At 47.3% G+C, this 14,389-nt stretch overlaps 1 protein-coding gene across 3 annotated transcripts in view; it reads left to right on the top strand.

The window, feature by feature from the left end:
• The window catches only part of NCOA1 (nuclear receptor coactivator 1), a 120,145-nt gene that overhangs the window by 80,307 nt on the left and 25,449 nt on the right, over positions 1-14,389 (top strand). For all 3 annotated transcript variants that reach the window (XM_069975770.1, XM_069975768.1, XM_069975767.1), the window contains exons 7-10: positions 6,575-6,670; positions 8,955-9,095; positions 9,612-9,759; positions 9,925-11,227. In XM_069975770.1, the coding sequence (XP_069831871.1) occupies positions 6,575-6,670; positions 8,955-9,095; positions 9,612-9,759; positions 9,925-11,227 (1,688 nt within the window). The remainder of the gene's footprint in view (positions 1-6,574; positions 6,671-8,954; positions 9,096-9,611; positions 9,760-9,924; positions 11,228-14,389) is intronic.

Here is a 14,389-nt window from a genome sequence, read left to right as displayed (position 1 = left end):
TTTCTTCCACTTTTTTTTTTTTTTTTTAAAAAAAAGCAAAATGGATTATTAGAACCTTTTATTGTGATTTTTTAAATTTTTTAATAACACTTTTTAATTCCCCTCAACCCTGCAGCATAACTCCCTGTGCACAACAGCATACCTCCTTGTGCACTACAACTCCCATCATACCTTCTTATGCACTACAACTCCCATCATACCTTCTTATGGGGATTTGTAGTGCACACGGAGGTATGCTGGGAGTAGTAGTGCATAAGAAGATATGCTGGGAGTTGTAGTGCATAAGAAGATATGCTGGGAGTTGTAGTGCCCAAGGAGGCATGCTGGGAGTTGTAGTGCCCAAGGAGGCATGCTGGGATGTTGTGTCGGGAGGCTTCTGCTGCACAACTGCAACTCTCAGCATACCTTCTTGTGCACTACAACTCCCAGAATAGCCCCTTTGTGCACTACAAATCACCATAAGAAGGTATGCTGGGAGTTGTAGTGGACACTGAGGTATGCTGGGAGTTGTAGTGCACAAGAAGGTATGCCGTGATTTGTTGTATCAGGAGGCTGCTAATGCAAAACTGAAACTCCCAGCATACCTCCTTGTGCACTACAACCCCCAGCATACCTCTTTATGCACAAAAAGGTATGCTGGGGGTTGTAGTGCACAAGGAGGTATGCTGCTGGGAGTTGTAGTGCGTTAGCAGCCTCCTGACACGACTCTCAGCAGCATGCCTTCTTGTGCACTACAACTCCCAGCATACCTCCCTGTGCACAAAGAGGTATGCTGGGGGGTTGTAGTGAACAAGGATGTATGCTGCTGGGAGTTGTAGTGCGTTAGCAGCCTCCTGACACAACAACTCCCAGCATACCTCCTTGTGCACAACAACTCCCCACAAGAAGGTATGCTGGGAGTTGTTGTGTCACTGTACCCGGGGGAAGGGTGGTGGTGGGGGATCGGGCAGGTGCGGGGGACCATGCTGCACGGGCGGGTGCGGGGGACCATGCTGCTCGGGGCGGGTGCGGAACTGGCAGGTGCTGGATGGTGGGGAACTGCCAGGTGGGAATGGAATAGTTAAATGACTGCCGCCCGAACACGCTCGCGGGCCGCAGTCATTAGCAGTGGGGGCCGCTCCATATGCAGCAGACTCCTGCTGCATATGGAGCGGCTCGGGAAGGGTTAAATGCTGCTGTCAGTTGTGACAGCGGCATTTACCCTGAATAGCCAGCACTAGCGCTCGCTATGTGCCGGCTATTTGAATTTGCCGCCGCCGGGAGCGGAGACCACGTGGGCGGAGGAGGGGACACCAGGGGGCCGGGGGTGGCACACAGAGAACACGTCCGGCGCTCAACTAGCCGCTGCCCGTGTTCTCTGCTCTATACTTTATATTAAGCTGCTCTATTATGCAGCTTAACATAAAGTATCGATACCAGGAAATCCTGGTACCGAACCGTTTTTATGCCCGAAATATCGATAGTAGTATCGATATTTCGGTGCATCGTGCATCACTAGTGTGTATATATAGTGGTCTGTTGTAGGGTCTGTATAAATGAGGGTCTGGTGTAGGGTCTGTATATATAGTGGTCTGGTGTAGAGTCTGTATATATAGTGGTCTGGTGTAGAGTCTGTATATATAGTGGTCTGGTGTAGGGTCTGTATAAATGAGGGTCTGGTGTAGGGTCTGTATATATAGTGGTCTGGTGTAGGGTCTGTATATATAGTGGTCTGGTGTAGGGTCTGTATATATAGTGGTCTGGTGTAGGGTTTGTATATATAGTGGTCAGGTGTGGGGTCTGTATATATAGTGGTCTGGTGTAGGGTCTGTATATATAATCTGATAGATACAGGGGTAGGTCAGCTCACCATGAGGAGACTTGTGCAGGGTTGGTGGTAATCCCAGTTGAAGCAGGTGGATGTGAAGCGGGCCGCGCCCGGTAAATAATGGAAATAGAACGTAGAGAGTCCACAGCTTCCAACAAAGTAGATTCTTTATTTAGGGCATATAAAAATTACAAAAAGGGAGGATAAAAACGTAGGCCTACATGTTTCGGGGAGAAACCCCTTGATCACGGCAACTCTGTATATATAATGGTCTGGTGTAGGGTCTGTATATATAGTGGTCTGGTGTAGGGTCTGTATATATAGTGGTCTGGTGTAGGGTCTGTATATATAGTGGTCTGGTGTAGGGTCTCTATATATAGTGGTCTGGTGTAGGGTCTGTATAGATGGGGGTCAGGTGTAGGGTCTGTATATATAGTGGTCTGGTGTAGGGTCTATATAAATGAGGGTCTGGTGTAGGGTCTGTATATATAGTGGTCTGGTGTAGGGTCTGTAAAAATGAGGGTCTGGTGTAGGGTCTGTATATATAGTGGTCTGGTGTAGTGGTCTGGTGTAGGGTCTGTATAAATGAGGGTCTGGTGTAGGGTCTGTATATATAGTGGTCTGGTGTAGGGTCTGTAAAAATGAGGGTCTGGTGTAGGGTCTGTATATATAGTGGTCTGGTGTAGTGGTCTGGTGTAGGGTCTGTATAAATGAGGGTCTGGTGTAGGGTCTGTATATATAGTGGTCTGGTGTAGTGGTCTGGTGTAGGGTCTGTATAAATGAGGGTCTGGTGTAGGGTCTGTATATATAGTGGTCTGGTGTAGGGTCTGTATATATAGTGGTCTGGTGTAGGGTCTGAATATATAGTGGTCTAGTGTATTAAAGGGGGGTCTGATTGAGTTCTGTATAAGGAGGGGTCTGATGTAAGGTCTGTATAAAGGGGGGCTAGTCCTGTGTCTATATTAAGGGGGGGGTCTGGTCTTATGGTTTGTATAAAGGGCATTGGTTTGGGCTCTATGTTTGTAAGGGGATCAGCTGTGGGGTCTACATAAGGGGACACCTAGGACTATGTTATACTCCCTGGTATCTCTGAGCCTGCCCAGTCTGTGCTCAGCGCAGGGCACACTGCTGTCAGTGAGTCACATGATCAGCCAGCTATTAATGGTATATCCCGGTGCTAGCATGCTTCACACATCCTGTATACGAAATGCAGAAGTATGATGTCAGCAGAAGAGCACGCGGTTACTCCAGGTCATGTTATATAACAATAACCTAATACACAGGAAAAACTGCTAGCCTGGCACAATATAAGACAACGACTTATGTGACATCCCCTCCCCCCGACCACCTGCTCAGCGCTATGGTGACCATTAGGGCTGCGGAAACAATTAGCAGAAGTAATGGCAGAATAATTAGAAGCCGCTGACTCACCGCTTCTTAATCAAAGTCAGAGGACCGACAATTCTGGACTTGTGCAACCTGCCATTGCATAAGTCATTACACCCCTAGGTATCTAAACATAAGCTTCTCATATAGTTCCGGTATATCAGGGCTATAGCCACTAAAGGTCCTGAAGGCTTATCCACCTCATAAGACTATATGGACCTGGTGCAAATTTTGCATTGAGGGTCTAGGACAGGGCTGGGGAACCTTTGGCTCTTCAGCTGTTGCAAAACTACAATTCCCATCATGCCTGGCTTTGCTTTGGCTGTCGAGGCAAGATGGGAATTATAGTTTTGCAACAGCTGGAGGGCCAAATGTTCCATATTCCTGGTCTAGGAGTTTACAGGGAAAGAACCAAGTAGGCTAAGCCCCACCCCTTTGACTATCTATTGGGGGCACCATGTGCAGACACACAGGCTCCAGGAGGCCTAACACTCCTAAGTGATGGACGCCACTAATAAGTAGCCGGGCTGTTACATCTTATATAAGGGAAGGTTTACATAAGTAATTTTGCAGCTTTAAAGTGTGGCGTCTCCTGTTGTGTAAGAAGCCGAAGGGAACGTGGAAAATGATCATAAAGGCGGCTGTGTTGGGGAAAGGTCAGGGATGTATGGAGGCATGGTTCAGCTGATGTATAGATGGATGTATAGAGGACACACATAGAGCCAGTCACAAGGGAGATGGACTGTGCAGATAGATGGACTGACGTCTGACTCTCCTAGTTATACCGTCTGGATTAGTTATGTATATACTTCCTTGATTTCTTAAAGGGATATTGAATGTAAACAGAGTGTCTTTAGAGAAAACATCCTTTAGTTTAACAGGTCTTAGATCAGACAGTTAGCTTACTGCAGTAGCAGCCCTCCCCCATTGTCCTGTCTGCAGGGGAGGAGTCAGACAGAATAAGCCCCGCCCTTTAAGAAGGTATAGTGAATGAAGGAGATGATACCATGGGAGACGCACTGGGCGCTTCTGTCCTAGGTTAAAGGCCAAATCTGTACAGGGAATAAGAACATGGCTTGGTCTGCCCAGTATAACCAGTACCTGATACCTGATACACCTGTGCTTAGTATAACCAGTACCCGATACAACTTGTGCTCAGTATAACCAGTACCTGATGTCACCTGTGCTCAGTATAACCAGTACCCGATGTCACCTGTGCTCAGTATAACCAGTACCCAATGTCACCTGTGCTCAGCATAACCAGTACCTGATACACCTGTGCTCAGTATAACCAGTACCTAATGTCACCTGTGCTCAGTATAACTAGTACCCGATGTCACCTGTGCTCAGTATAACCAGTACATGATACACCTGTGCTCAGTATAACCAGTACCTGATACACCTGTGCTCAGTATAACCAGTACCCAATGTCACCTGTGCTCAGTATAACCAGTACCCGATGTCACCTGTGCTCAGTATAACCAGTACCCAATGTCACCTGTGCTCAGTATAACCAGTACATGATACACCTGTGCTCAGTATAACCAGTACCTGATACACCTGTGCTCAGTATAACCAGTACCTTATGTCACCTGTGCTCAGTATAACCAGTACCCGATGTCACTTGTGCTCAGTATAACCAGTACCTGATGTCACCTGTGCTCAGTATAACCAGTACCTGATACACCTGTGCTCAGTATAACCAGTACCTGATACATCTGTGCTCAGTATAACCAGTACCTGATGTCACCTGTGCTCAGTATAACCAGTACCCGATGTCACCTGTGCTCAGTATAACCAGTACCCGATGTCACCTGTGCTCAGTATAACCAGTACCCGATGTCACCTGTGCTCAGTATAACCAGTACCTGATACACCTGTGCTCAGTATAACCAGTACCCGATACAACCTTTGCTCAGTATAACCAGTACCTGATGTCACCTGTGCTCAGTATAACCAGTACCCGATACACCTGTTCTCAGAATAACCAGTACCTGATACACCTGTGCTCAGTATAACCAGTACCTAATGTCACCTGTGCTCAGTATAACCAGTACCTGATACACCTGTGCTCAGTATAACCAGTACCCGATGTCACCTGTGCTCAGTATAACCAGTACCCGATGTCACCTGTGCTCAGTATAACCAGTACCCGATGTCACCTGTGCTCAGTATAACCAGTACCTGATACACCTGTGCTCAGTATAACCAGTACCCGATACAACCTTTGCTCAGTATAACCAGTACCTGATGTCACCTGTGCTCAGTATAACCAGTACCCGATACACCTGTGCTCAGAATAACCAGTACCTGATACACCTGTGCTCAGTATAACCAGTACCTGATACACCTGTGCTCAGTATAACCAGTACCTGATACACCTGTGCTCAGTATAACCAGTACCTTATGTCACCTGTGCTCAGTATAACCAGTACCCGATGTCACCTGTGCTCAGTATAACCAGTACCCGATGTCACCTGTGCTCAGTATAACCAGTACCTGATACACCTGTGCTTAGTATAACCAGTACCCGATGTCACCTGTGCTCAGTATAACCAGTACCTGATACACCTGTGCTCAGTATAACCAGTACCTAATGTCACCTGTGCTCAGTATAACCAGTACCTGATACACCTGTGCTCAGTATAACCAGTACCTGATACACCTGTGCTCAGTATAACCAGTACCTAATGTCACCTGTGCTCAGTATAACCAGTACCCAATACAACCTGTGCTCAGTATAACCAGTACCTGATGTCATCTGTGCTCAGTATAACCAGTACCCGATGTCACCTGTGCTCAGTATAACCAGTACCCGATGTCACCTGTGCTCAGTATAACCAGTACCTGATGTCACCTGTGCTCAGTATAACCAGTACCCGATGTCACCTGTGCTCAGTATAACCAGTACCCAATACAACCTGTTCTCAGTATAACTAATACCCAGTGTCACCTGTGCCCATTGCAGCTAGCACGCCAAGTACTGGCACGCAATACCACCCATGTGCAGTCCAAGCCACACCTGGTACTATCCAATCCTAGTAATCCTGTACTTAGTACCAGCTACTATTACCTGTACCCACAACCACCAATATTACTCCCTATGCCCAGTACAACTAATACCTATCATCACCTACAGTATACCTAGTACCTCCTCTGCGCAAAACATCTTGTACCCAATATCACCTGTGCTCAGTACAATTTACATCTAGTAACATCTATGCCCATTGTAACCCAAACCCAGCAGCACCTCTGCACAATACAACCTGTACCCAGTACCATCTATGCACAGTACAACTGGTACAATCACCTGTGCCCAGTATAACCTGTGTATACATTACAAGTCACGGCTATCTTAACCAATGTCTTCTTTCTTTACAGATTTCCAGTCCTGTCTAATCTGCATAGCTCGGAGATTACCTCGGCCCACACCAATCACCTCGCTAGAGTCTTTTGTGACAAAGCAAGATGCTACAGGTAAGAGCTATGGGATTAGGGGTTAGAGCCATAGGTTGAGAATCACAGTACACCCCAGTGATGAATGTTTAGGATTTCTTTCGGATTGATGCCACCCTAAGGGCCTGTTCACACTGGCCTGTTTTACTTAGCGTAAACATACCCTTAAAGGGGCTTCAAGGAGTTCAAAGGGTACTCCACTTTAGACTTGATAATAAGCTGATAGCAAAGTGTCCTCCTGCTGATACCCCCATTGATCAGCTGTGATCTGTGAGGAGACATTGCAGGAAGTGTTTAGTGTCCCTGCAGTGCCACCACAGGGGAGATGAAGTATTGCACAGTGTCCGTTCACATCCTTGTGTTGTCTATGTAATGCAGCACAGGGGAGGTCCTCCAGAGCGAGAGGCGCTCTTTGGAGCTGTCCTCCTTTCTGGTCAAGGGATGCTGTTCCTAAAGAAGACCATTCTGCATAAACTCAGAATTTCCTGATAGGATGTATAAAATACTTTTTTGTAATTACACACAACCCCTTTAAAGGGGTACTCCAGCAATTTTTTTATTCAAATCAACATGTGCCAAAAAGATATGTAGATTTGTAAATTGCTTCTGATATACAATCTCCTGTCTTCCAGTACTTATAAGCTGCTGTATGTCCTGCAGGAAGTGGTGTATTATCTCCAGTCTGACACAGTGCTCTCTGCTGCCACCTCTGTCCATGTCAGGAACTGTCCAGAGCAGGAGAGATTTTCTATGGGGATTAAAGGGGTTGTCCAGCGAAAATCTTTTTCTTTCAAATCAACTGATATCAGAAAGTTATATAGATTTGTCGTTTACTTCTATTAAAAAAATCTTCCCATACTTTTTTAATTTATAAAATTTTTTATTAGTTTTACAAAAGTCAAAACATCCATAAAAAAAAAAGAAAAAAAGGACACTTCACAAATATTACGAACCCCAACCCCACCCTAACACAGAGAATACCTCCCGATTAAATCGCCAACCTCATACAAAAACTTGAAGTACTGTGGAGTTACCCCACGGCCCAACTAACACTGACCCAAAAACCTAGGGTGCCTGTCTATCCTCCAATAAACCACCCCTATCATAAACAATATTTACCCTATCCTATCGGCGCGGGAGCATCCCCCCGTCCCCCCCAGGCCAAAAATAAACAAACACCCCCCGGGCCAGACCAGCCGGACCATACCTTGACAAACTTAAAACAGACTACAAACATACACAGACAACAAAAAAGTCTTCCCATACTTATTAGCTGCTGTATGTCATGCAGGAAATGTTATTTTATTTTCAGTCTGACACAGTGCTTTCTGCTGATATATCTGGCCGAGACAGGAACTCTGTCTCGGTTTTCTATGAATCCCCATAGAAAACCTCTCCTGCTCTGGACAGTTCCTGTCTCGGCCAGAGATGTCAGCAGAGAGCACTGTGTCTGACTGAAAATAAAACAACATTTCCTGCATGACATACAGCAGCTAATAGGTATGGGAAGACTTGAGATTTTATTATAGAAGCAAATCACAAATCTACATAACTTTCTGACACCAGTTGATTTGAAAGAAAAAGATTTTCGCTGGAGAACCCCTTTAACTACTGCTCTGGACAGTTCCTGACATGGACAGAGGTGGCAGCAGAGAGCACTGTGTCAGACTGGAAGGAATACACAACTTCCTGTAGGACATACTGCAGCTGATAAGTACTGGAAGACTTGAGATTTTTAAATACAAGTGAAGTACAAATCTCAATAACTTCAGCTGATGCCAGAAAGAACAATAATTCCGCTGGATAACCCCTTTAAGTGTTATCCTCTTTTAAGACCTCTCATAGCTCTCCAGTAACATTGTTTTGCTCCAATGTGGATATTTAGATTGCCAGCTCTTGGGCTCAGCACACGTTCTCCCCTCTGGCAGTGGATATCAATGTACCGTTTAATCTTCACACCTCCTTAGACCATGGTTAACAAATGACAAATTGATATCACAGATCTGTCCGCAAAGTTGGACGAGAGACGTTTCATTCTCCACTTATTTTCATTGGCGCAGTGACAGAGCGGTCGAGAGGTTGTGTAAACAGGCGCTGCATAAACCTTCTCCCCGTATCCAGGGATCTTTCCTTCCAGCGAGGCCGCAGCGGACGGATCCCAGCGTTAGGTGCCATTCTGTGCGATGGCCGGAGACAATGTTGTCATTTTTCCCCATTAAACATGAGCTGCTCCGCCTCATACCAGGAGACTGTCTCCAGCAATGACCACGGCGCGGATTTATTTATTATTTCTGCTCATTTTTAGGAAAAATCATCTCCATTGATACCAGTACATTGAGAGCCTCAGGCAGCACAGGGTGGGAAGACCTGGTCAGAAAATGTATCTATGCTTTCTTTCAAGCTCAGGGTACGGAACCATCTTATGCCAAACAGCTTTTTCAAGAAGGTGAGTGCTCAAGGGTCGTAAAGCTATAGAATCTATCTACATGAGAAGATCAGTCACTGTGGACATACATTACTGATCCAGAGTTACATTCTGTATTATACTCCAGAGCTGCACTCACTATTCTGCTGGTGGGGTCACTGTGTACATACATTACATTACTTATCCTGTAGTGATCCTGAGTTACATCCTGTATTATACTCCAGAGCTGCACTCACTATGCTGCTGGTGGGGTCACTGTGTACATATATTACATTACTTATCCTGTACTGATCCTGAGTTACCTCTTGTATTATACTCCAGAGCTGCACTCACTATTCTGCTGGTGGGATCACTATGTACATACATTACATTACTTATCCTGTACTGATCCTGAGTTACATCCTGTATTATACTCCAGAGCTGCACTCACTATTCTGCTGGTGGGGTTACTGTGTACATACATTACATTACTTATCCTGTACTGATCCTTAGTTACATCACTGATCTGACTACTACTATTCTTCTCCCCCCTTGCAGTAATGATGAAGGGAACGGCCTGCAGCCCATCATACAAGTTCACCCTGAGTGACGGGACCGAGCTGAGTGCGCACACCAAGTGCAAGCTGTACTACCCCCAGAGCGCTGAGATGCAACCTTTCGTCATGGGAATTCATTTCATTGAAAGGTGATGGAGGGAATTACAAGTGCTCTTTACCTTGTGTTGCTCTTAACATAATGCGATCTCCACCATGGGTCAGATGAGTAGAGACGAGCCCCCATTTAGTGTTACCCATACTACAGAGAACGTCTTTCTGTATACATATCTTATATATCTCTTATTTTCTTTCAGGGATCAAAGCTCTCTTTGTAGTCAAGACACTAACTCAGGAATGTCACTACCCCGGCTAAGCCCCTCAATCAACTCTACCGTCTCGCCAGCTCCGGGGGTGCCCTTCTCTTCGACAACCTCCCCATCCAGTGGCAACATGCTGACCTCTAGTATAAACCAGCAGCCAGTCACTGGCCTCCATAACATCAGCAGCTCCAACACCAGCCAAACAAACTATGGATGTTCCCCTGGAAGTCAGATGGGAACCAATGTTGCCTTAAATATGGGGCAGGCTGGACCCCAAAACAGTAACAATCTAAACCTCAACAGTTCCCCCATGAGTAGTCCAGGGATAAGTCCTCCTCAATTCATGTCTCCGAGGCCCCGGGGAAGTCCAGGGTTGGTGTCTCGGCCTCGAGCTTCAGGTAACCCCTTTTCTCCTCCAATGCCTACCATGCACTCCCCTGTTGGGATCTCAAGCAGTGGTTGTAATAGTAACAACAGATCCTTCTCCAACGTTCCACCAAACTCAATGCCAATGCTCAATGAAGGACCCATGACCCCCGTAGGGTATTCTTCTCCATCTCCCGGCATGGTGGGTGGGATGTGCACCAACAACAACGGTAGACTCTTTTCTAATGCCCCAATGAATCAGGCCATGAATGATGGACCTAACAACCAGTCAACCTATTCTACCACATCCCCTGTCCTACGACAGGTCTCGTCCCAGAACTCTCCTGGGAGACTCGGTATGCAGCCCATAAAAATGGAACCCAAGGACAATAGTAGTGAGCACAGGGTCGGGGACGGAGACACCAAAAGTTCCTTGGCTGCTTCAAGTCAAAAACTTGTACAACTCTTGGCGTCCACTGCTGAAAGCAAGTTGCGGGAAGGCGACCCTACTTGCAGAGACCCTTTAACTTGTCCTGTTGTTTCAAACTCGAGCTGTGGAAGTTCCTCGAGTGGGACGTGTCCTTCATCTCACAGCTCTTTGACAGAGAGGCACAAATTACTACATCGACTCCTTCAAGAAGGGAGCCCCTCAGACTTAAGTACTTTGTCTTTAGACCACGACAAGAAAAGCTCGGGGTCTGGCAGCGGCCAGGCTTCGGGGAATACACAGGAGATAAAAATGGAGAAAAAGGACTCCAAAGATCAGATTCTACGTAACCTACTGGATGAGAAGGATGTGAAACCTTCTCCTTCTCTGAGTCTGGATGATGTGAAGGTGAAGTTGGAGAAGAACGAGTCAATTGATCAGTGTGTCTCCAACAATATGGGGAAGCCGATCCAAGAGGACATAAAACTGGAAACACATGACCAGGTGAGTGTCTGGGCAAAGCTTTTATTGCTGAGAACTTTCCAGATGCTGTATACACCGGTGGTCTCCAGACCACCGCTATACAGGGAGGAAAGCTCGAAGGGCCTTATTGGACAAGATGAATAAATATATATATGTATGTATATACCTCTCAACGCTCCCCGATGTTGTTCAGTCTTCTCCCCGCTCCCTGTAGCCCTTCTCTGAAGTGACAGGCCACTCAGCCAATCACTGGCCATGGCGGTCCTGTTCCGGCCAGTGATTGGCTAAGTGGCCTGTCACTGCAGAGACCGCTCTGAAGGTGCACCGATGGCTACACATAGCGATGCATTCCCGGCAGCCAATTATTTTAGGCCTGGACCTTAAAACACGATCATCGTTGTCAACGGCTTATCATTGCCTTTATTACACGGAGCGATGATCTGCCGAATCGGCCTTATTCAGCAGATCATCGCTCCGTGTAATAGGGCCCTAAGAGAGTGCATTCCATGTCTATTCAGTCTGATTTGCAAAGACTTGACACACTGACCCTTGGGGTACAGGATAATGACACACTGACACCAGACAGTGAAGCTAAGACACCAATAGGCGGTGCAGTTGGGCTGGAGTGTCTAGTGTTAATGGCCCTATGACTCCTGTGTGTTTATTCTCCATACACCGAACTGATGGTCCTATGTCTCTACCGTGGCTTTTGGTGGATGAGGGTTGTATTCATAGTCTTATGAGTCTCCGGTGGCTTTCGGAGGATGAGGGTTGTATTTATGATGCTATTCCTCTCCTGTGGCTGGGGTTGTAGTGATGGTCCTATCACTCTCCTGTGGTTGGGGATGGGGGTTGTAGTGATGGTCCTATCACTCTCCTGTGGTTAGGGATGGGGCTTGTAGTGATGGTCCTATCACTCTCCTGTGGTTAGGGATGGGGGTTGTAGTGATGGTCCTATCATTCTCCTGTGGTTAGGGATGGGGGTTGTAGTGATGGCCCTATCACTCTCCTGTGGCTGGGGGTTGTAGTGATGGTCCTATCACTCTCCTGTGGTTGGGGATGGGGGTTGTAGTGATGGTCCTATCACTCTCCTGTGGTTAGGGATGGGGGTTGTAGTGATGGTCCTATCACTTTCCTGTGGTTAGGGATGGGGGTTGTAGTGATGGTCCTATCACTCTCCTGTGGTTAGGGATGGGGGTTGTAGTGATGGTCCTATCACTTTCCTGTGGTTAGGGATGGGGGTTGTAGTGATGGTCCTATGACTCTGGGGGTTGTTCTTGTCATCCAGTTTATACATTGATCTTTCTCCTGAACTCCTCACCCGCAGCCTTGCAGGACTGTAAGCGAGTGTTTCTTTGTATCACAGTCTGTAGAATTACCACTCGGGGGAGATTAGCGGGAAGCTTTGAGGCTTTGTGAAGATGCTGTTTGTAGTTGTCTTTTGGGGGTCCCCTCTCGGGGGGAGGGGGGCTCTGGATTATTGCTATTTCCAGCTCTCCAGGATTAATGCCTCCACATCACATCCCCGGCCTCAGCCTGTCATAGAATATTCTTACAGCATTGTCCTACTTTACCACCATCTTCACATATGATCAGCACACCAGGCCTAGGTCAGGCCCCTCTATATACAGACCCCAGACCTCCTCTGTATACTGACCCCAGACCAGACCTCCTCTGTTTACAGACCCCAGACCAGACCTCCTCTGTATACAGACCCCAGACCAGACCTCCTCTGCATACTGACCCCAGACCAGACCTCCTCTGTATACAGACCCCAGACCAGACCTCCTCTGTATACAGACCCCAGACCAGGCCTCCTCTGTATACATACCCCAGACCAGACCTCCTCTGTATACAGACCCCAGACCAGACCTCTTCTGTATACAGACCCCAGACCAGACCTCCTCTGTATACAGACACCAGACCTCCTTTGTATACAGACCCCAGACCAGGCCTCCTCTGTATACAGACCCCAGACCAGACCTCCTCTGTATACAGACCCCAGACCAGGCCTGCTTTGTATACAGACCCCAGACCTCCTCTGTATACAGACACCAGACCTCCTCTGTATACAGACACCAGACCTCCTCTGTATACAGACACCAGACCAGGCCTCCTCTGTATACAAACCCCAGACCAGACCTATTCTGTATACAGACACCAGACCACCTCTGTATACAGACCCCAGACCAGACCTCTTCTGCATACAGACCCCAGACCAGGCCTCCTCTGTATACAGACACCAGACCAGGCCTCCTCTGTATACAGACCCCACACCAGACCTCCTCTGTATACAGACCCCAGACCAGGCCTCCTTTGTATACAGACCCCAGACCAGACCTCCTCTGTATACAGACCCCAGACCAGGCTGCCTCTGTATACAGACCCCAGACCAGACCTCCTCTGTATACAGACCCCAGACCAGACCTCCTGTATACAGACCCCAGACCAGGCCTCCTCTGTATACAGACCCCAGACCAGACCTCCTCTGTATACAGACCCCAGACCAGGCTGCCTCTGTATACAGACCCCAGACCAGACCTCCTCTGTATACAGACTTCAGACCAGACCTCCTGTATACAGACCCCAGACCAGGCCTCCTCTGTATACAGACCCCAGACCAGACCTCTTCTGCATACTGACTCCAAACCAGGCCTTCTCTGTATACAGACGCAAAACAGACCTCCTCTGTATACAGACCCCAGATCCGGCCTTCTCTGTATACAGACCCCAGACCAGATGTGTCTGGCTGTATTATGGAGGAGCTGTGTCTGGCTGCACTTTGGAGATGCTGTGTTTGGCTTTATTACGGAGACGCTGTGTCTATTTTAGGGGGGGCTGGCTCTATTATGGGGGCGCTATGTCTGGCTTTATTACGGAGGCACTGTGTCTATTATGGAGGCGCTGTGTCTGGCTCTAATATGGGGGCGGTGTGTTTGGCTCTATTATGGAGGTGCTGTGTCTATTATGGGGGTGCTGTGTCTGGCTCTATTATGGAGGTGCTGTGTCTGGCTCTATTATGGAGGTACTGTGTCTATTATGGAGGTACTTTGTTTGGCTCTATTATGGAGGCACTTTTACTCTTTTATAGAAGAGCTATGTCTGGCACTATGATGGAGGAGCTGTGTCTATTATGGGGGCACTGTTTCTATTATGGGGGTGCTGTGTCTGGCTCTATTATGG

Source organism: Dendropsophus ebraccatus, chromosome 6 (genome assembly GCF_027789765.1).
Source record: "Dendropsophus ebraccatus isolate aDenEbr1 chromosome 6, aDenEbr1.pat, whole genome shotgun sequence".
Classification (NCBI taxonomy): Eukaryota; Metazoa; Chordata; class Amphibia; order Anura; family Hylidae; genus Dendropsophus; species Dendropsophus ebraccatus.
This window is presented reverse-complemented; position numbering and strand designations above follow the sequence as displayed.